Source organism: Pipistrellus hanaki (assembly GCF_964339955.1).
Source record: "Pipistrellus hanaki genome assembly, chromosome: 1".
Taxonomy (NCBI): domain Eukaryota; kingdom Metazoa; phylum Chordata; class Mammalia; order Chiroptera; family Vespertilionidae; genus Pipistrellus; species Pipistrellus hanaki.
This window is the reverse complement of record NC_140503.1, coordinates 8795188-8818342: the sequence shown is the minus strand read 5'-3', so window position 1 is coordinate 8818342 and position 23155 is coordinate 8795188. Positions and strand designations below refer to the sequence as shown.

The 23155-nt window shown below is 40.2% G+C and overlaps 1 protein-coding gene across 1 annotated transcript in view; it reads left to right on the top strand.

Annotated features, from left to right (window-relative positions):
- Positions 1 to 1572: 1572 nt before the first annotated feature.
- CATSPERB (cation channel sperm associated auxiliary subunit beta) overlaps positions 1573 to 23155 on the top strand; it is a gene marked incomplete at its 5' end in the record, with an annotated part of 70385 nt that continues 48802 nt past the window's right edge. Inside the window, 10 exons of the mRNA XM_084866147.1 lie at positions 1573 to 1645; positions 5124 to 5219; positions 8770 to 8919; positions 14705 to 14800; positions 14911 to 15029; positions 16163 to 16195; positions 19200 to 19266; positions 20228 to 20274; positions 20867 to 21019; positions 22930 to 23082. Coding sequence (XP_084722273.1) covers positions 1573 to 1645; positions 5124 to 5219; positions 8770 to 8919; positions 14705 to 14800; positions 14911 to 15029; positions 16163 to 16195; positions 19200 to 19266; positions 20228 to 20274; positions 20867 to 21019; positions 22930 to 23082 — 987 coding nt within the window. The remainder of the gene's footprint in view (positions 1646 to 5123; positions 5220 to 8769; positions 8920 to 14704; positions 14801 to 14910; positions 15030 to 16162; positions 16196 to 19199; positions 19267 to 20227; positions 20275 to 20866; positions 21020 to 22929; positions 23083 to 23155) is intronic.

Here is a 23155-nt window from a genome sequence, read left to right as displayed (position 1 = left end):
TCACCCTAACTGCCCGCCCCTGCAGGCTTGATCGCCCCCAACTGTCCTACCTTGCAGGCCTGATCCTTTCCAACTGGCCTCCCCTGCTGGCCATCTTGTGGTGGCCATCTTGTATCCACATGGGGGCAGCTATTGTGTGTTGGAGTGATGGTTAATTTGCATATTACTCTTTTATTAGATAGGATAGAGGCCTGGTGCACAAGTAGAGGCCAGCCGGTTTGCCCTGAAGGGTGTCCCAGATAAGGGTGGGGGTTCCCTTGGGGCATGGGTCACCTGGGCAAGGGGCTTGTGGTGGTTTGCAGGCTGGACATGCCCCCAGCAACCCAAACGGAGGTCCTGGTATCTGGAATTTATCTCCTGCAATTGAAACTTTGTACCCTGGAGTGGAGCCAAGCCTTCTGCTGGCTTCATGGTGGCAGGGGATTTATTTACCTTCTATAATTGAAACTTTGTTGCCTTAAGTGGAGGCCTGGGCCGGCCAGCGTGTGTGGAAAGCTTGGCTTCCTCTATCACCTGGGAAACCAAAGCCTCCCTCCTGCTTTCTCTGTGGCAGCAGCCATCTTGGCTGGGTTAATTTGAATACTTGCTCTGATTGGCTAGTGGGTGTGGCTTTGTGGGTGTAGTGGAGTGACGGTTAATTTGCATATTACTCTTTTATTATATAGGCTGTTATTTTACTATGGAATCTGCTATTAAGTGTTATGTGGCAGCCTATCTTTGTGCCCATTTGCCATTTGGTGAATTATCTACTTAAATCTTCCTTGTTATATATTCTGTGTACAAGTCCCTTGTCAGATACATGATTTGCAAATATTTTCTGCCAATCTATAACTTGTATTTTTTCATCTCTTAAGAATGACTCTTGAATATCAGGGATTTTAATTTTGATTGGGTCTAATTTAGCAGTCTTTAATTTATGGATTATATTTTTGACATTATAGCTAAGAAATCTTTGCCTAACTCAAGTTTATGATTCTAAGTTTGGTATTTAAATTGCTGACTCAACTTGAGTTAATTTTTGTACCTTACATGAACTGAGGTTAATTTGGGGAGGGGATGAATATGTAATTATTCCAACACCATTGTTGTTCAAGCTGTTTGTCTCCATTAAATTGCTATTTCTGAACTCTCTATCTTTTACCAATACCACACTATCTGGATTACTTTAGCTTCCTAAAATGTCCAACCCAGTACAGAGAAATAAACATTCAAGCACTGGAATAAACGTGGTGCTATCTTTTTTCAGAGTGGGACACTATCACCTTGGTCACTTATCTAATGCCTAAGTCCTCTTTACCCAAAGTAACATGGGTTTTAACAGCCACATACTAGTAGTCCTCTTCCCTATAACTCTTCATATAATTCTGAGGTTGTTCTGAGTTCTTGAATAGCGTGTGAGAGCACATAAACTTCCTGAATACATTTGTCTGGCTTTTGGGCACTGAACTCTTCCACTTCCAGTTCTGGGTCTACCAGATAACACCGTTTACACAGCCTCCTGGCTGTTCTGTATGCATCTTTCACTAACTTGCCAACATCACATGTGAGATTAATGCTTCCTATGTGTTTGGGATGAGCAGGATCGGTACCGCCACCAAACAGAAATGTGTGCTGGGTAATAAGCATGTGGAAAGAGATGCCGTTGGTATAAAACCAACCCAGAAAATATTGGCTACTACTTCCCATGAAAGTATCAAACCAATACTTTTCCTTATATTCAATCATTCCATGTACCATTTATAGGGCCCACATCATTATTTTTGTTTCTGACTTTAATTGAGACTTATAAAAAGTTATCCAAGATGTGTGGATCCTCAGGGCTCTTCTTTTTAACTTTTGTTTTTCTTTATTGATTAAGGAATTACATATGTACCCTTATCTCCCATGCACCCCCCCACCACCACCACCACTCATGCCCTCACTTCTCTGGTGTCTCTGCCCATTGGTTAGGCTTATATGCATGCATACAAGTCCTTTGGTTGATCTCTCCCTCTTACCCCCACCCTTCCCTACCTTCCTTCTGAGGTTTGATGGTCTGATTGATGTTTCTCTGTCTCTGGATCTATTTTTGTTCATCAGTTTATATTGTTCATTATATTCCACCAATGAGTGAGTTCATGTGATATTTGTCTTTCTCTGCATGGCTTATTTCACTTAGCATAATGCTCTCCAGTTCTAGCCATACACTGCAAATGGTAAGAATTTCTTCTTTTTTTACAGCAGTGTAGTATTTCATTGTGTAGATGTACCAGTTTTTTAATCCACTCATCTGCCGAAGGGCACTTAGGCTGTTTCCAAATCTTAGCTATGGTAAATTGTGCTACTATGAACATAGGGGTGCATATATACTTTCTGATTGGTGTTTCTAGTTTCTTGGGATATATTCTTAGAAGTGGGATCACTGGGCCCAATGGGAGTTCCATTTTTAATTTTTTTGTGGAAACGTCATACTGTTCTCCACAGTGGCTGCACCAGTCTGCATTCCCACCAGCAGTGCACAAGGGTTCCTTTGTTGGTGATAGCCATTCTGACAGGTGTGAGATGGTACTACATTGTCATTTTGATTTGCATCTCTAGGATGACTACTGACTTTGAACATGTTTTCATATGTCTCTTGGCCTTCCTTTGGTTGTTTATCTTCCTTTTGTTAAGTTGTATGAGTTTCCTGTAATGTTGGAGATTAAACCCTTATTGGTGATAACGTTGGCAAATACGTTTTCCCATGCAATGGGCTTTCTTGTTGTTTTGTTGATGGTTTCTTTTGCTGTAAAATAGTTTTTTATTTTGATGTGGTCCCATTTGTTTATTTTCTCATTAGTTTCCATTGCCCTAAGAGCTGTATCGGTGAAGATATTGCTTTGGCATATGTCTGAGATTTTGCTGCCTATGGATTCCTCTAATATTTTTATGATTTCCTGTTTTATGTTTAAGTCCTTGATCCATTTTGAGTTTATTTTTGTGTATGGTGTAAGTTGGTGGTCTAGTTTCATTTTTTGCATGTATCTGTCCAATTTTCCCAACACCATTAATTAAAGAGACTGTCTTGGCTCCATTGTATGTTCTTGCCTCCTTTGTCACACCCTTTATTGATTAAAAACCTTCAGCAAAATGGGAATAGAGGGATTATACCTCAACATAATAAAAGCCTTATATGACAAACGTATAGCCAACCATTAGGTGAAATGGGCAAAAACTAAAATCATTTCACCTAAGACAGGAACAAGACAGGGATGCCCACTTTCACCATTCCTGTTTGACATAGTACTGAAAGTGCTAACCATAGCAATTAGACAAGAGGAAGAAATAAAAGGTATCCAATTTGGAAAAGAAGACTTAAAACTGTTCATTATTCACAGATGTTATGATACTGTACATAGAAAACCCTAAAGACTCCACCAAAAAATTATTAGACTTAATAAACGAATTCAGCAATGTAGAAGGATACAAAATTAATGCCAAGAAATTTATGGCACTTTTATACACCAATAGTGAACTTACAGAAAGAGAGATTTAAAAAAAACAATTCCATTTACTATTGTACAAAAACAAAAAAGATATCTAGGAGTAAACTTAATTAAAGAAGTAAAAAGCTACAGGACACTGAAATAAGAGATAGAGGAAGACATCAACAGATAGAAGAACATATGTTCATGTATTGGTAGAATCAACATCATTAAACTGTCCATACTACCCAAAGCAATCTATAGATTTAATGCACTCCCCATTAAAATAACAATGGTATGTTTCACAGACCTAGAACGAACTCTCCAAAAATTCATATGGAATAAAAAAAAGACCCCGAATAGCTGCAGCAATCCCGAGAAAGAAGAACAAAGCAGGAGGGATCTCAATACCAGATATCAAGCTGTATTACAAAGCCACTGTTCTCAAAACTGCCTGGTACTGGCACAAGAACAGACATATAGACCACTAGAATAGAGAACGCAGAAATCGACCCAAACCACTATACTCAATTAATACTGTTATGTTTAAAATTTTTTATGTTTCACGAAAGTTATGCATATGCCAACTTTGATCCAGTCCCATTGAAGGCCAGTTAGGTTCTCCATCAGAAGACTGACTTCCCTCATTGTGTGAGCCAGTTGCGAAGGAAGCTCCTTTTGTAGAGGCATATATGATGTTTCTCACACCATTGCCCCAAGTCCAGGAACTGCTTGATAAAGAGTAGTGGCGGCAAGAGCACAAATAGCAATTGATCTCCTTGGGTCCCAGGTGCTTCAGCAGTCACTGGAAGAGCCATGTCCTTGCTGTGATATAGATCTACCTCAAGCCCTGGGTGGATATGAGCGCTTGTGCAGCTGAGCTGTTTGGGTCAGGCATGTTGTTCATGGGTGCACCCTGGGTTCAGCCTCGGCCGCAGTCTTGGCCTGTTGGCGCAACCACTGCAGGGGCAACCAGGCTGAGTTCATCATCTTTGGGTTCTCTGAGATACCACTCATACTTTCAACTCATCTATAATTTTATATTTAAAGTGGATTTCATAGAGTTAGCATATAGTTCAGTCTTGATTTTTACATCTAATTTGGAAATCTGACTCTTAACTGGTATTATTAGATCAATTGCATTTAATGTAATTGTTGGTATGGTTGTACTAAACACACCATCAGGTTGTTTTCTATTCATCCCATCTATTCTGTTTTCCTTTTCCTTTTATGTCTTCATTCATATTACTTATTTTTTATGATTCGATTTTATCTCCAGTATTGACATGTTATTTATGCTTTAAAGTGTTCTTATTGTCAGCCCTAGAGCTTATACTACATATTTTAATTAATCACAGTCTATCTACTTTTAAATAATATTATACCACTTTACCCAAGTGCATAATTTTCTTTTTTACAAAGCCATGACTGCTCTTAAAGAAAAATTATGATCTAAAATATTATCTAGATTCATTGCTGTGGTGATAGAACACTTCCCAATTCTTTTTTTCTTATTGTATCATCAAAATATTTGTAGGCAGACTAAATAAAATATATATAAATGCAATCAAAATGGTTGAGAAATGAAGGGTCATAATTGTTGATAATGTTCATATGGACTTAAATTTTACCAACATGACATACTAATTAGTTAATTATTTGCCTTTTGTTTTCAAATAGATATTGCAGCTGTAGAAGAATGGGTAGTAAGAATTTCTTTGCAACACGGATTAAATTCTTATACTACTGAAGGAACATTACTGGATAAAGTTCGAGGTAAAATGGGATTTGTAATATTCTCGCAACAAATCTTGTAACCTACTATATGCCTAACTTTGTGCTAAGTACTAGAAGTAAGTAATTAGGAAATTATCATGACTCTGAAGGGGCTCACAATCTTAATGAAGCAGACAAAGAATGAAAAACATGTAGGTAATTGTTAATAGAGTGATATAAAGGGTGCTATAGAAATATGGAAATACGTTCTCTCAATAGCCACATTGCAGGTCAGAATAAACAATGGCTTTCTAACGTTAATTCTCGCATCTTTTATAAAGATGTTTTAGAAGATACTGTTCATTGCATCAGTCTTCTTTAGGAGGACCATCAGCAAAATTTCTTGTTCAGTCTTAATTTCTTGTTCAGTAAGAACATTTCTATTTTTTCATGAAAAATTGGTTAACTTTAAGGTTATAAACACTGAGTGATATAACTGACTAGGTGTTTTGTTTTGTTTTGTTTTTCAGTTGTCTGTTTCATAGCCCAATTTTTGAATTACCTATAATGCTATAGTATAATTTTTTAAAAATTCTCAGCCCTTGATTTTGTATTTATCCTCACTTTCCTTTTTACTTTTATTCTTCACTCCCACTTTAATAGGATGCTATGCAGAGTAAATATAGATAGTACATTTTATTAAAAGATCACCTTGGTAGCTTTAAGAAAAGTAATGATGTCTGTACCACCCCTTATCCCCAATTAAAATCTCATCTCCATAAGTGGGGTCAGGCATCTGTTGTTAAAAGCAAAGACTTTCTCACAGCTGATTGAGATGTGCAGAGCTGCTCTTGAGAAAAGATTCCATAGGTACCAAGAGACATATACAAACCTATTTAATGCAACATTTTTTGTAACAAGTAAGATGGAAAACAACATAAATGTACAGCAATAGGGAAAGGACAAATGTATGTGATATGTTCTGTTAAAACGAAGCAAATAGACCCATGTATGTCATCAAGAACAGAACTCAGAAACATTGAGTGAAAAATCAAGTTTCAGAATAAAGTAGGAAAGCATTTATCTAAAACTCAGAAAATTCATGCCCAGCCATTGAGCATCAACCTATGAACCAGGAGGTCTTGGATTCGATTCCTTCTCAGGGCACATGCCTGAGCTGCGGGCTCGATCCCCAGTAGGAGGTATGCAGGAGGCAGCCCATCAATGACTCTCTTTCATCATTGATGTTTCTATCTCTTTCGCCCTCTCCCATCCTCTCTAAAATCAAGCATATATATATATCAGGAAATTTATTCAAGAAATAAAGCAATGCTATATCTTGTTCATGGGTACATATATATAGTAGTGAATAAAGAAAGGCATTGGACTAGAAATGCACACAGCAATTTCATAATAGCGGTTGCGATTGGGAAGAATTTGGGAATGGGACTGTGGAGGGGAGCAGAGGTATCTTCAATCATATCTGCATTATTTTCTTTCTTTAACTTAAATGAACGTATCTAAAACAAAAGAACAAAATGCTGTCTTTCCTGTTGTCATATTGTCCACAATTTTTATCAGTAGCGAGTCAGTTGTTCAATAGTCATTGCAGGTCTTTGAGACTGTGATATTTTGATGTCTTATGCTACTTTTAAATACTAAAATAACAACATAAAGTTCTATCCATTTAAAAAATAATCTGAAATCTGAATCATCTACATATTGAGATGTACCCAGAGTGTTACATACTGCATTAAAAACTAACGTACACTTATTTAGAGTGTACAGAGCTTAACAAATGAGTAGTTCCTAAAGGTTCCAGATGTAGCACTGGGATCCACCTGTCAGAGGATCTGAGAGGTGACTGGTGTTGGGGGAGCATAGTAAGTGACAGGCAGAGTCGTGTATAATGACCTTGGAGAGGCTGGCAGGGATCATGGTAAAAAGTCTGGATTTTATTCAAGTTAGAGTGAAAAGCTGTTGGAGTGTTTTAAGCAGGAGAGTGATAAATTCTGATTTATGCCTTATAAAAAGATCACGTTGGCTGCTGTGTAGAGAACTGAATATTGGGGGAAGGATGGCAAGAATAGAATAAAGGAAATTGGTTGGCAGCTGATGCCCTATTCCACTCAAAGAATGGTCCGGAAGTCCTTGGGCTGTGGGGTTAGCAGTAGAGGTGGTGAGAAGTAGGGGTCTTCAGAATATGTTTTGGAAGTAGAGCTGATATGACTTCCTGGTGGACTGGGGGTGAGGGAAACCAGGCATGGAGGATAAATCCTAGATCTCTTACTGGAGCAACGCCCTGGAAAGTCAGCTGCCCTGCCCCACATTTCTCTGACTTTTGGCGTGGATTCGTTTGGTTATAAATCGTGTCTCTTTTCCTTCTTGGCCATCCCGACACTATGTCAACCCAGATGGAAATCTAGTTCCTTTCCTGGCTTTGCGCTCCGTGAAAAATATATCATGTGCTGTCTTTGGTTTTGTAGCAGATTTTATTAAAAGTCTGGGGAGGCGGAGGAGGTTTACACTGAAGAAATGTAAACAGTTCAAGAATTGATTATCAGATATCTCTGTTCTTTAAAGTACTTTGACTATGTTTTTGAAACTCAGAGAGCAGTATTCTGTCAGATTTCCCTGGCTTACTTTTTGGATGTTCTTTTCTCATTTCTTTTCTTTTCTTTCTTTCTTTCTTTTTCTTTTCTCTCCCCCCCCCCCTTTTTTTTTTCAGAAGAAAAGAAAGCCTCCCGTTTTCTTATGCAGTAAAATTTGACTTTATTCGGCTCCAACCCTTTGTACATCCAAGAACAGATTGCTGGGTTGAAGCTGTCCCACCTCTGATTGGTTTCTCCTGTAGGTTCCACCCTCTTTCTGTCTCCCAGAATTCCGAGTGTCTTGGCCACTAATGATAACTTCCCTGTTCTCCACTGTTACTCTGGATTTATTCTTGTTTTTATGTCTCTACTGCTGATGAGATGGTGTTGGGAGAAGAGAACAAAAAGTAAATGTAACCAGGCCAGTGTGGCTGAGTGTCGGCCTATGAATCAGGAGGTCAAGGTTCAATTCCCAGTCAGAGCACATGCCTGGGTTGTGAGGTTTGACCCCCAGTGTGGCAGCAATCAAAGATTCTCTCTCATCATTGATGTTTCTATCTCTCTCTCCTTTTCCCTTTTTCTCTGGAATCAATTAAAAGATAATAAAAAATAAAACATAAAAGTACTAAATGTATGGATTCTTGAAGCAGAAGTTGTGCTCCAGTTTATAAATGTGCATATCCTGTGCCCCAAAGATTCAGTTTCTGGGGGTAGATGCTGTGGCCAATTATCCAATTTTCCAAAGATCGCCAAGGCAGTCAGTATGTTCCATCTCACATGCGCTTCTGCAGGGTGACCTTGCCAGGCCCCCATGAAGGGCAATTAGGCTTCATTCTTCCTATTCTGGGAAATAAAATTTTACCTATTTTTAATGAATGAAGAGTGAGGTAATATTCCCATCTTTGGAACAATGGAATCGTTCATTCACGTTGTTGCTCTGAAATCCTTAAAGGAAAGAAGCGATCTTCCATCTTCAAGAGAGCTGCCGCTATTTACACACCTGCACTTGGTTTTCACAGAGCCCATTCTTCAGTGGAACCTCGGGACTGTCATAACAAAAGACAACATCGAAAAGATATTTCCCCAGCTGGCTGACCTGGTAGCCACAAAATGCCCCTGCGCCAACGACGTGGCATTGCTTGGCTTCCTTCTGGACCCGGCACTTAACGGTAAGTGAAGGGCTTTGATGAAAGTGAGAAGTGAGGTTTTGGACTTTGGAACAGCTGGTATGTGTGTAACTGGTGGTACGTGCTAAATGTATGGACATGGGAGTAAAAGCACTTCCTAAAAATACCTAAGGGTTTACCTTTCCTCACGGCACCCCGTCTGCTTGCAAGTGTGATTTACGATTTTTCTCCCTGTGACTTCTTGCCGTTTTGACTTGAGCATCTTTCCTGATTTCCTTTGTCCTCTGCCTTCCACCAATGCCTCACTTCCTGCCAGAGATCATTCTCGGTGATTCTCATCCATCTACTTGTGCATGGCTGTTCCTGCCATGTGTAAATGGGCCCTGCAGTTCTAAGGTACCACAGCATCATTATATTTATTATGTATGTGCTTTGCCATTACTACTGTAATGCTAGGATCCTTTCATTTTTCAACTACTAATTGTATTATTCAAGTTGTTTATCTCAGGTCCTTGATGACCTCCTGGTCCCCCAAAAACCAGTAAATATGAAGGTACAAGTAAATAAATAAATTTTTAAAATAAGAAAATTTTATCACTCATAGTTAATATATATATCCACATACAAGTTCGAAAGACTCCACTGAAAAGCTCTCAGAACAAATGTGGGAGTGCCACAGAATTAAAGGCTATAGTAACAATTGATGAAATCCACTCCACCAAAGACAAAAAAATTTTAAATTTTTATTCAGAAAGTAACAAACCCTAAAAGGTACCTAGAAAGAAACAAAACAAACAAACCCTAAAGAGTTGCAAGGCCTGTTGTGCAGAAATTATAAAAGTTTAATGGAGGCCATAAAAATGACTAAATAGCTGAAACCGGTTTGGCTCAATGGATAGAGCATCGGCTTGGGGACTGAAAGGTCCTGGGTTCGATTCCAGTCAAGGGCATGTACCTTGGTTGTGGGCATATTCCCAGTAGGGGGTGTGCAAGGGGCAGCTGATCGATGACTCTCTCTCATCGATGTTTCTAACTCTATCTCTCTCCCTTCCTCTCTGAACAAAATCAATAAAATATATATTTTTAAAAATGACTAAATAAATAAAATGTTTATGTTCATGAACAGGAACTTCTAGTATCTTAAAGATGTTAATCGTTTATAAATTTATCCATCAATTCAATACAATTCCAAGAAATATTACAGCAGTGTGTGTGTGTGTGTGTGTGTGTGAGAGAGAGAGAGAGAGAGAGAGAGAGAGAGAGAGAGAGAGAGAGAGAATTGACAACCCAATACTTGAAATCATATGGGAGAGTGAAGCAATATGAATAACACAATTTTTAAAAAGAATAAAAAGAACATAAACTTGCCCTACCATGACTTACTATAAAGTAATAGATTCAAACTATGCATTGGCACAGGGAAAGACGATTAGGCTTGCCCCAACTTTTTTTGCACTTCCAATGGCTTTCAGTCTTTGCGATCTCTAGCTCAGTGCCTGCTTATGCCAAATTGTTTAGTTAGAAATGTGTCTCTTTCCCCTCCATCTCAGCTCACGGAAGTTCAGTCCTTGTCCGGCTTGTTCTATGGATGCCAGGCTATGGCCCCTCCTCCTCCCCTTAAACCCCTAATCCTGCCTTACTTCTGTGAGCCACAGGAGAGGAGCCGTGTTAATGCCTTGAGCTCAATATTGCCACACAAGTGAGAATACAGAGAGGGGACAGTCTCTGCTTGCTAAGGTCTCTCTCAGTAGATCACCACCAGGTCTTAAGAAAAAAACTGCTTCAGCAACGTGTTTTTTAAATATGTTTTATTGATTTTTTACAGAGAGGAAGGGAGAGGGATAGAGTTAGAGACATCAATGAGAGAGAAGCATCAATCAGCTGCTTCCTGCATGGCCCCTATTGGGTATGTGCCTGCAACCAAGATGCATGCCCTTGACCGGAATCGAACCTGGGACCCTTCAGTCTGCAGGCAGACTCTCTATCCACTGAGCCAAACTGGTTAGGGCCAGCAACGTGTTCTTTAGATGAAGCCACCTTTCCCCCAGCTGGCCACCACTGCACTCAAGCAAAAAAGAGGCTCCCACAGTATGAAGCTGCCACTGCCACAACTAGCAGTTCCTAGGGGAGGCCCTTGTCCAGTCCCGCAGCCTTCGACCTCATGGAATTAATGGTGGGGACAGGTATCCAGGAGCACAGGGGGTGCTCCAGTTTGCACTTATGACCTGCTTCTTCCTCAGGGACACTGCTTACACCCCTGCCATGCCTCCCATCCTAGTGTTACCAGTCACCCAGAAACCTCCATCTCCTAGGCCACCGATGGTCACCCAAACACACCAACTGTTCTGGTTTCCTTTCATTTCACCCAAAATCTGCCCCTCTCCACCTAGCCAAATCCATTCAGGGCAATTTGTGGTCTGTCATCTGTAAACTCCCCAACACTTCCAATCTTTACTCTGAACACCTCCCTCACTTCCATGCCACAAAGAATAACCTGGCCATTCCCAGGTACCGTTCTTCCTCCTGTAGCCTCCTCCCCCAGGTGTCACGTGTCTCAGAGCCTGGGGGCAGGGTTGTCATCCCTGTTTCCCAGGGCTACTTCTGAATAATAACAGCTCTTGTCTTCTTCTCTGAAATACCCAGTTCCTTTGAACTCAGACTTGCCTCCCTCTACCGCTTCTTATTGCCAGCCTGTGGTGACCTTCTCATCACTCACACTCACTCACTTAGACCCCTGTCGTCCTCTCTGCCCTACTTCTGTTACTATTGTCCCAAACTTATGAATGACCTATGCCATACTCAGTTCCAAGGCCTCCTCTCCTTCACTGATCTTCCCCCATCTTCTATGGTCATATTCTTGACCTCGTTGTCTCTAATAATGTTACTACTCCCAAATCTCCACTGCAGGCGTCTCATACTCTGCCCACTGCCTCCTGTTCTTTCAGTCTCCCCCGGTACTCTCACTCCAACTTCTCTTTGATTTCATTGAGACTTCACCGTGGTGTCCCTCCCACTTTGTTCATCACCCAGAATTTTTCCTTCTTTTTTTCCACCATCATTTGCATAGTCCATCCTTATAAATACTTCTATAACTTCCTCGCCCTTCTCTATCTCCCTTACCTGCATTAACCCAGCTCTGGTTAAAACCACCTCTACCCCTGCCCTGGAATAGCAGAATACTGCTAGAAAAAAAAAATGTATACTAATCCCACTTTAATTCCAGCAGCTGGCCTGACTGTAAAATTTGGGATCACAAGTCTCAAGTGGGTACTCAGCACAGTCCAGAAATCCTCTCTCTCTTCCCTGGTATGTTTATTTTCCCTCTTGGCAAAATGAGCTTAGCACACCTCTTCCCATTTCTCAAACCCTCAACATCACCTTCATTTTCTATTCACTCTCAGCTGCTCCTGTAATTCTTCATGTAAAAATCAAGACTGATTGCAAGAACTCTATCCTTGTGCCTGCATGCTGCCGTTTCACCTGTATTTGTACTCCCCTGCTTTGTCTCTTTCATTGTGGGAAGCGACTCTGCTTGCTATCTAAGGTCACTCCTCACCCTTTGTGGTTTGGATCCCAAGCCCTGCCCAGCCATCTGAAGAGTCTTACTCCTGCATCTGGCCTGCACATCTCACCTTTCATGTATGTTCTTCCGTATGGGATCAGGTCGTCAGCATACAAGCATACCCTGTTATCCCACAGCTTTAAGCAAAATCTCGCTTTATTCCCATCCCCCATTTTTCTGTTTTCCTTCAAAGCCAGAAATTCTAGAAAGAATTTATTTCAGATGGCGGCTCCATTGTCCACTGCCCATGCATTTTCATTTCACCACACATCAGACCTGTTCCCACCACTCTACTGACCGGTTCTTCCCAAGGCCACCCACAGTCTCCACATTGCCAGTTCTCTTTCAGCAGCATTGACCCAACTGACCACTCATTCCTCAAAACATTTTATTCTCTTGGCTTTCTTGACACCACCTCCGATGTCTTTTCTCTTGCCTCTTAATCGCTTCTTAGTTTTCCCAGCTGGCTTCTTCCAGTGTGACCCTAAAATGCTGATGAGCCCCCAGGCTTGGTCCGTGGCTCTCCTTCCTGAGGTAACCACTTTCTCTCCCTGGGAAACCTAACCCAGTGCCAGGGCCGGGAATGCCATTTTCAGGCTGACAGTTCCCACATCTGCATTTCTGGTGCTGACCACACCTTGAAGACCAAACTCCTTTACCTGACTGTCGAGTTTACATTTGTCTTGCTGTGTGATGAGCATCCCAATCCAGAACTCTTAATTCATCTCCCTCTAAAATCAGTTCCTCTTCCTAATTAATATCGGGTAACTCGAAACTACTCTTCCTAATTAATATCGGGTAACTCGAAACTAGAATCTAGGACACATTCTTGACTGCTCTGACTCCTGACATTCCAGGATGGTGCTATATCCAGCGTCTGTCCCCAAGGTGACTACTTTTCACCTCCACTACAATCTTATGTCAAGTCAACATTGTTTTCCCACAAGACTAATTGACGGCTTCTAACATGGTCTCCCCCTTTTCTGGTCTTGTCCCAGTATACTCACCCTCCACACAGCCACCAGAGTGATCTTCTTGAGTGTCAGTCAACTCACATCACTTATCAACTTCCCTTTGCCCATTAGAATAAAATCCAAACTCTTCACAAAATAGGTTTTCACGAGGCATTAGCAAATATTTTTCTATTTCTAAAATCACAAATATTGAAGTAAATCAAACATAATTTCTTCTCTCTGGGAGTTTACAATTTAATTTTTTTCTTTAGAGATTTTTTTTTATTGTTTACTAAAGTTGTACTAATGAGATAGGGACATATTAATGCTCAGAGGGATTTTAGGAAGGAAAAACTCTTCATCTACTTTTTTAGGTTCAATCCCAAGGGATGTGAATTAGACTCTCAAAGATTACCAGGAGAAAAGGAGTGCAATTTTTTATTTTATTTATTTATTTATTTATTTATTTATTTTACTGATTTTTTACAGAGAGGAAGGGAGAGGGATAGACAGAAACATCAATGAGAGAGAAACATCCATCAGCTGCCTCTTGCACATCCCCAGTGGGGATGTGCCCACAATCAAGGTACATGCCCTTGACCGGAATCGAACCTGGGACCCTTCAGTCCACAGACCGATGCTCCATCCACTGAGCCAAACCGGTTTCGGCGGGAGTGCAGTTTTTATTAATATTTACATTCAAGGGAGTTCACAGAAAATAAGTGAATGAAACTCAAAGTACGTAGTAGTTAAACTCAGAAGTTTCCATGCCATTTGAGCAAAGAAAAGGATGATAAAGTGTGGGGAAGTGACTAGGAAATAAGCAGGTTGGGGAGGGGGAATACTAATTAGAGTTATTTTGTAAGATCTTTTTATATAAACCTGTCTCAGTGTCTACTCTAGTGATAAGAGTGTTCTCTTTCTGGTACAATAGGGCACTTTTCTCAAGGAGAAATTTATGCTCTGCTTTAGGCAGAAGAGGGGAAGATAGAGAACTCCTCCTGCATCTATTGATTTCAGTGGCCTTCAACTCAAAATAATCCTGAGGGCTAAGTGGCATGTTTTGGGGTGGCATATTCTGACCCCACTTCCATATAAAACAAAATGCTTAGGAATTAAATCAGATGGTTGGCTAACATCCTGTGGCATAACCTGAAGTTACTTCATCTTCCCAGTGCTTGGGGAGGTGAGATTCAATCTGAGGGCAGTGGAGGGGAGGTTGGAAGATGGAGCAGGCTCTGGCCCATGAAGACCTCGCACCACAGAAGCAAGTTACTCACTTTACCTTAATTTTCCTTCCCTCTCCTGATAGGTGTTTACTTAGGCCTCACCTTTTCCGGATTTTGGCATTATGATGATACCACCTGGTATAACCTGACAGATATGATCTATTCCAAAATTGGAGAAGGTAAATCCTCTAACAGTGCCCTCGTCTTCAACATTTCATCTCTGTCAGCATTTGATCAATATTTCACCTTCTCCTTACTTTGTAATCCACGGTATGATTTCTTCCTTTAGAACATACACAGCTTTCAGTGGTGGATATGGTTTTAACAAATCATTTCTTAGTTATCCTCACCTCGTTGGGACTTTTTATAAGTGGAGATCTTCGTTATCCATCATCCCCTGTTCTAAAGGTATGTGAACTGCTTTGTAATGAATAGTTAACCTTAAATGTCTTTCATGACATAAAGTAGAAACATTGAATACTTGAATTACATATGGTATATCTTAAAATTGAAATGCTCCTTCCTTTTAAAAAATGTAAAAGCATAATATTGTGACTTCTTCTTTTGCCTTATTATTAATATTGTGTTGAATATTTTGAAATGGTGCTAGTGTTGTTATTATACCAATTTATAGTAATTTTTAAATACATATAAGTAGAAAATACCCTATCTATCTATCTACCTATCTAGCTATAGTTATATATGTTCCAAAATGCTTTGATGTGATTTGTAAAGCTAAATATCATAGTACAAAGTAACATAAATTAAATTAACTCTTGTGATTGAGAGAAGAGAATATACATTTTGGTGAAATTATACAATATGCATAGCATGAAATTTTTAAGCATGTTGATGAATACCTCTCAAAAATTACCATAGCAGAAATATGCGTAATAATAAAGATTTAGAAACAATAGAAGAAAAGATGAGTTAAGTATGGAAAGGGCAATTGTATTGGTTGAGAAGTAGATATTTCTTATGCATGATAATTATTACTTTTCTTCAGCTATACCAGTATTCACAGCCTCCCCGCTTTCTCCCCTATCTCTGAGAAAGTACCATTTGTTGCTCAATTAATCTGGCCTTCCGTGTGCTTATCACGGGATTGCTGAAGCAGAGAGTTGTGGACAAAGCACAGAGGGCCTGACCCAGGGACTGCACTGGGCTGGGCAGAAGGAGGCCAAGGAGAAAAGGACAGATTTAGGGTGTGCCTTCCTAATCCCAAGTGGGTGACAGACTTAGTGTATTTCTACACACTTCTCAGCTCCTCCATTTAAATCATCAACAGATGGGGTTTGGATTTCAGGCCCTTTCTGGAATTAAGTTAAGGTATAAAGTAATCAAATGGTGAAACAAGGCAAAGACTGAATAGGAAATCTCCAGGATATTGTGTAAACCTGGTAAGAGGCTGGTTTCAGCGCGACTCTCCTGACCACTGGGATATAAAGGAAACCTTGCATTTAGTGTCACTTCAATTGCTGCAGTTTGTTATGCCTTTTCATATCAAGCAAACATTAAAGTTCCTTTTCTTTTCCTTCTAGTTTTCAAGGGCAGGCTTCTGTGGCTTTGAAAGGGTAAGGAGCTTTACATTTCCAAGGGTTGGTTAAAAGATATGTTTTCCTTTGTGCCCTAAGGAATGAGTACAAGGCAAGAATTCACAATATCCCTGTTAGTATAATATTACTTATTATTTGAGCTAAAAAAAAAATTATATATATAGTATTTCTACCAACTATCAAGCAACGATTACTCTTCTGGTTCCAAGAAAAAAAAATGCCTTCCCTTATTTCAGAGGCCACCGCCATCCCCACCCCTGCTGACCAGGATTGTTTTGGGTGTTCGGGTGTTTTCTGCAGGGCACCCAGTTGAAAAGGTGTGGGGGGGGGGGCTGAAATATGACTAACACTTTATGCCCCATCCATCTACCCCATGCAGGAAGTCACTTTCTAATTTGCATGAAAGGCCATGTAAGCTAGCCACACCTCGGTGTCTGGCTTTTTGTGTGGATCTTATTCTATCAGCTATCTTCCCTCTCTGTTACAAGGTCAAGGTCAAGTTTCATGATTCAATGGGTCATTTCCATCAACATAGAAGCATGCTTTCCTTTGGAAAGCACAACAAAAATGTTGAGTATTCCTAGCCTTTGCCATGACTCCTCCTCAATCCTTCCTCACATAAGGGAAGTAATTCTTAAAAATGATAAGGATTATATGCATGGCTTGGGGACTGAAGGGACCCAGGTTCGATTCCGGTCAAGGGCATGTACCTTGGTTGCTGGCATATCCCCAGTGGGGGGCTTGCAAGAGGCAGCTGATAGATGACTCTCTCTCATCAATGTTTCTAGCTCTCTATCTCTCTCCCTTCCTCTCTGTACAAAAACAATAAAATATATTTTTTTAAAAATGATAAGGATTTACCTTTAGATAAGACCTTTTTTATGATGACGGAAGGAAGGGTGGTAAGAATGGGGTGCTCGTGGCTGTTTGGGCAGGTTTGAAGGAGTTACTACTTGATGACTTACTTACTCATCCATTTTGCAAATATGTGTTGAGTACTTTCTATAGTCTATAGTTGTTTAGACAAGAAGAATTCCATAATTAATAAGACACAGTCCTTGCTCTCAAGGACTACTAAGGGAGATAAGCACACAAAAAATGCATAAAATGATGATAGGTAGTAATCAGGGCTTATTGAAATTAAAACAGGTAATTAAAGCAGGTTAATAGAGAGTGAAGGGAAGATAGCATTCTGCTTCAAATGGGGTGATTATAGCAGACCTCTCCAAGGAGGTGAAGTTGAAGCAGACACTTGAATGACTTGAAGAAGCACATTCGGATAGAGGATAGAGGTAACAGCAGGTACAGAGATGCTAAGTTGGGAAATTGGCATGAGAAACAATTAGGCGCCATAATCCGCTCAGTAGAAATAGTGGGGACTGCCGAAACCAGTTTGGCTCAGTAGTAGAGCGTAGGTCTGCGGACTGAAAGGTCCCAGGTTCGATTCCTGTCAGGGGCGTGTACGTTGGTTGCGGGCACATCCCCAGTAGCGGGGGTGCAAGAGGCAGCTGGTCGATGTTTCTCTCTCATCGACGTTTCTAGCTCTCTATCTCTCTCCCTTCCTCTCTGTAAAATATCAATAAAATATATTTTAAAAAAAGGAAAAGAAAAGAAAGAAATAGTGGGGACTGTGGCCACTTCCTCAAGGATACAATTCTAACTTGTATAAGACATACAAGCTCCTTTGCGGTCGGGGCCTTCCCTACTTCTTCATTCCTGTCATGCCTACACCTCCCCTCAAGCCATTAGCTTCATTCTCAGGAAGTTTCCTCTAACTGTGAGTAATAATAGCCACCAGATTCACAAGCAATCTGTCTAGCAATCCCAACAGGAACACAGTTTCTCTTTCCCAGTAGTTCCATCAAGCTTTCAGGACAGACTCATTAACCTGATTTGGGTCACGTGTTCCATCCTGACCAATCCTTATGACTTGAAGTCGGACCTGGGTCATGAGCTCCTCTTCCGGAATGAGGTCAACATGATTGGATGAGATTACTCCACAGATATTGACTGGGCTCTTACCTGTTTGATTACAGGTAGGAAATACATATAAGAAATCTAAAAAGGAGGAAAAGGAATAAGTCAAGGCCCAATAAAGTTTCTATATTAATTGCTCAGATAGTATAATGATAACCAGGGTGTCCTGCAAACCTGAAGATTTATATAAGAAGTTTCATTTAGTATAACACCTTACCACACCATTCAAACAAATGGTTTATTCTGTTTTGAAAACCTATTTTGTTTGCTTAGCAGTTGTATTGAGGTGTAACACACGCAGCATAAAGTTCACCCATTTAAAGTGTAAATTCAGTGGACTTCAGTCTATTCACAGAGTTGTGCAACCATTCCCGTAATCAATTTTAGAACATTTAAAAGGATTTTAATGCACAGATTATACAGATTTTATTACTGACCTCTAAAAATGTACAAAGGTCTCTCTTTTGTCTCAACAATAATTTGAAAGTCAGACTCTGCCTATAACCAAAAAACCACCTCAAAGTCTTGCACATAATTCATATACAACATTATACAATCTCCCTTTCTTAAAAGCTTCTCTTGTATGACCAGTTTTTCAAAACCTATATTTTTGTGGCTTTCTTCTTATTGCTTCTTGCCCCTGTCAGGCTTCTGTGAAGAGTCCTTAAGCCTGGCTGCAGCTAATGAAAAATAGAGGATACACATGTGACCCATTGTGACTGTGGTGAAAGGCTAATAATTTCTGTGGCTTCCAAATGACTAGTTCAGAGTCTGGGACATCTGCCATCAACACACGCTAATTCAGAAGAAATTTCTTTTTATTTGTGTGTGTGTGTGTGTGTGTGTGTGTGTGTGTGTGTGTGTTGTTCAAAGCATTAGTCTTGTTTCTTGTCCTCATTCTACAACCTTTTATTTGCATATAATTATTTCTCTCTTTACTTGCCCCCATTCCTGAAATATTTAACTTTAAAATCTTTTAAAGGTTTTCTAATTTATATCTTAAATCCATATAATGCCTAAATGATATTTTTATTTATTTATGTAGGAAGACTATGTCAAAGGAAAACTGTGGTATAATGAAAGATGTTTTGCTAACAGAGAACACTTTGAAGGTAAATTTTAGGTAAAGAGATATTAACAGGCTTTTTATTTTCAATCTGTATAGCACATATAGATGAAATAAAATCCTATATAATAAAAGCCTAATATGCTAAGTATGCGGTCCACTGTTTAGCTGTTCAACCAATCAAAACGTAATATGCTAAGGATATGCTAAGGCCACTATGATATGCACTGACCGACCACCAGGAGGCAGACAGTTGACCAGCCAACCAGTCGCTATGATATGCACTGACCACCAGGGCGCAGATGCTCTGACCGGTAGGCTAGCTTACTGCTGGGGTCCAGTCGATCAGGACTGAGCAAGATGGGCTGGACAGACCTTGGAGCCCTCCCATAGTTCCTCCCTGGCTAGCCAATCTCTCATGTTTCTCCCCAGCCCTGATCATGCACCAGTGGGGTCCCTCAGCCTGGCCTGCATCCTCATCTTCTCACAATCCGGGACCCCTCGGAGGATGTCAGAGAGCTAGTTTCAGCTGGATCCCACAGGGGGAGCACCACCCAGCCAGAAGCCAGGGTGACAGCTATCAAGTGCAGTGGCAGTGGCAAAAGCCTCTCTTATCTCTGCAGCAGTGCTAAGTATGTCCGACTGCTGGCTTCAGCCTGCAGCCACAGTCAGACATCCCCTGAGGGCTCCTGGACTGTGAGGAGGGCATAGGCTGGGTTGAGGAACCTCCCCTCCACACACACACACACACACACACACACACACACACACACCCAAGTGCACGAATTTCATGCACTGGGCCTCTAGTGACCAAATAAGGTAAAAATAGAATAAAATGTAAAAATAAGTTTGTTTCATATAAGTTCATGGCTTCAAACTAAGAAGAGCAATTCATTTAAATCTGAAACAACAGACATGTCCTGCAAGAAAATTGATTCTCATATATTTAATGATGAACTTAGAAATATAGATGCTGCTTGTAATTTCTATACCTTTATATTTTATAGTTGACTATATTACTGTCACCTTTGAGAGAAACAGGACTTTAAGTGAGGTATGGCATTGAATATTTTAAAAGGTAAGAACTTCTATTGTGCATGATTTTTATGGATTGTTATTCATCAAAAACAGTGGCAGTTCTACAGCCTGAGAGGCTTAACAACCACTCTTTGCTCCCAGTGGTACCTCTACTGAGGTCAAATGGTGATTACCCAGTCATGCTCAATCTAGACCTGCACAGTGGTTTCAGAAAAACCATCTGTGCCAGAAAGGGATGCTTTCTGAACTCACATCCCCCAGGAGAGACGCACAGACATTAAAGATTTAACACTTTTGCCGAAACCGATTTGGCTTAGTGGTAGAGCGTCGGTCTGCAGACTGAAAGGTCCCGGGTTCGATTCTGGTCAAGGGCATGTACATTGGTTGCAGGCACATCCCCCGTGGGGGGTGTGCAGGAGGCAGCTGGTCGATGTTTCTCTCTCATCAATGTTTCTGGCTCTCTATCTCCCTCCCTTCCTCTCTGTAAAAAATCAATAAAATATATTTTAAAGATTTAACACTTTTATTTTTAGTCATTTCATTTGCTTAAGAGAACTAATTAGAACTTATATGTCAAAAACAACATTAACTTCTTTCTCTTTTTGTAGTCAAGCTCTTGTTTTTACAGTAAAGAGCCATTTCTTGAATGGTTGGCTTGCTTACCTCACCTTGAAAATGAAACGAGAACTGCCAATCCAACTGTAGTAACATTCCTGGTTGACCAAGAGCATAATTCTGGAATCTATCTCTTACATAACAAGGTAGGCCTTACAGCCCGAAAGTAATTGATCTTGATGCTACAGCCATGAAAATTTAACTAAGCAAAACAATTTCTGAGTTCTTGCTATCTTTGGCAATAGAAATTGATAAAATTAGCTACAGCAAAATGATTTATGGCTGATAATATAGATTAGGACACTTTAGAGATTTCTTTCCTCTGCCCTTCAGTTTGATGAAAATGGAAAATACGATACTACTTGTGTAATGATTCTTTGTTGATTATTCTCTGAGACTATAAACTGAGTTAGGTCTATAGAAATGTAATATTTCATAAAAGTGGTTAGTTTAGATTAACAAATAATGGAACTAAGTTGTCATGGATCTATATTTCCTACTAGAGGCTCGTTGCAGAAAGATTCCTACAATAGGGCTCCCTGCTGCAGTCGCTGACCCGCCTGCTCCCCTCCCTTCTTCCCCTCCTCACCTGCTCCTTCCCTTTTCCCCCGACCCACCTGCTTTCCTCCCTTCTCCCCAGCCCAGCTTACTTGCTTCTCCGTAGCTTCGCTCCTTTCTGCAGCCTTGGCTTCTTTCTACACTGTCTTCAGTCTTTGCTTTAGTCTAGATATGCAAATTAACTGCCATCTTGGTTGGATTAATTTACATACCCGCCCTGATTGGCAGGTGGGCATGGCTTGTGGGCATAGAGAAGGTATGGTCAATTTGCATGTTTCTCTTTTATTAGATAGGATTCCAAAGAGTCTTAAACCTAACTGTGATTTGGAGCTATTAAAAACATATATAAGCCCTAGTTGGTCAGGCTTAGTGGATAGAGCATTGGTCTGCTGACTGAGGGTCCTAGGTTCCATTCTGGTCAAGGGCACATGCCCAGGTTGTAGGCTTGATCCCCCATTGGGAGCATGCAGGAGGCAGCCAATCAATGATTCTCTCTCATCATTGATGTCTCTATCTCTCTCTCCTCCTCCCTTCCTCTCTGAAGTTAATAAAATTCTATTTTTTAAAAAAGTGTATAAGTTCAGCCCTTCCCTTTGATTTTTAGGGGAAAAAATAATTTTGTCTACCATCTTAGGTTCAGAAACCGGGGGTCCTTTAAATTAACTGACAAAAGACAGAGTAAAAGAAGAAAAGAAAACTATGTGTGTAGTGCATCTATAGGCAGGTACAAATCAGTGATGAGTAACTCAAAAAGGTGGTTAAAATTGTGGGATTTTATACCATCTTAATAGATTAAGGGGGGTAATAAAGGCACTTAAGGAAAAAAATGAAAAGATAATGGCTTTGCAGGAGATACTAAAGTGGATTTATATAGGTGTGAGTGGTCTTTCTGTCTTCTTCAGCTTATACATCTTCCATGAAGGAAGGAACTGGGGTAGGTTTTATTCATATTCTCCCTCTGAAGAAGAATTGGTGGTGATCTTATTTCTCAAAGTTGCTGCTTTTAGTCAGATAAGAGAAAGCCCCCCCTTTTTTTTTTCCTGCATCTGTTGAATCTCAGATGTCTTCCGCTTAAAATAATCTTCATAACAAAGTGGCATATGTTGGGTTGCATATTCTGATCCCCTTCAAGATCATGATACAGTAGAATTGGAGTATAGGCCCAGGGCCCACAGTTTTAAATCATAGTTTAAAGTGATAGTTATGAGCCTAGGCATTGGAGTCTTTCTGCTGAGTTCAGTCATTCTGCCATTTATTACAGGTCCTTGGACAAATTATTTAATCTTCTAAACTTCATGTTCAACAGCTGTTAAATGGATCCATATTGGGGAAAGCAGAGTAAAGAGGTGTCAGGGGCTGCTAATCCTCCCAGTTCTAGACTTTGTTAATTGGTCCCTATCTTAATCAGCACCTGAGTAGTAGGAAACTCTAAAAATTGTAACACAGATTAGTATTACTAATGGAAAATTTCTTATGATTGCTCATGCTTTATTTCTAGAAAGAGACAACTGCCTCTGTACACATCCTAGAAAATAACAAACCAAGAGTAAGACGAAAATTTCCACTTTTCACGTTTCCTTCATCATTCTCTTCTCCCGTTGGGATGAAATTCCATCCACGGAGCCATTTTCTGTATGCCTACGGCAATCAGGTGCGTACACGTGACATTTCACTTTATGTGGGTATGAGTCATGCTGAGTGGTTATACATCAAGTAAAAAAACC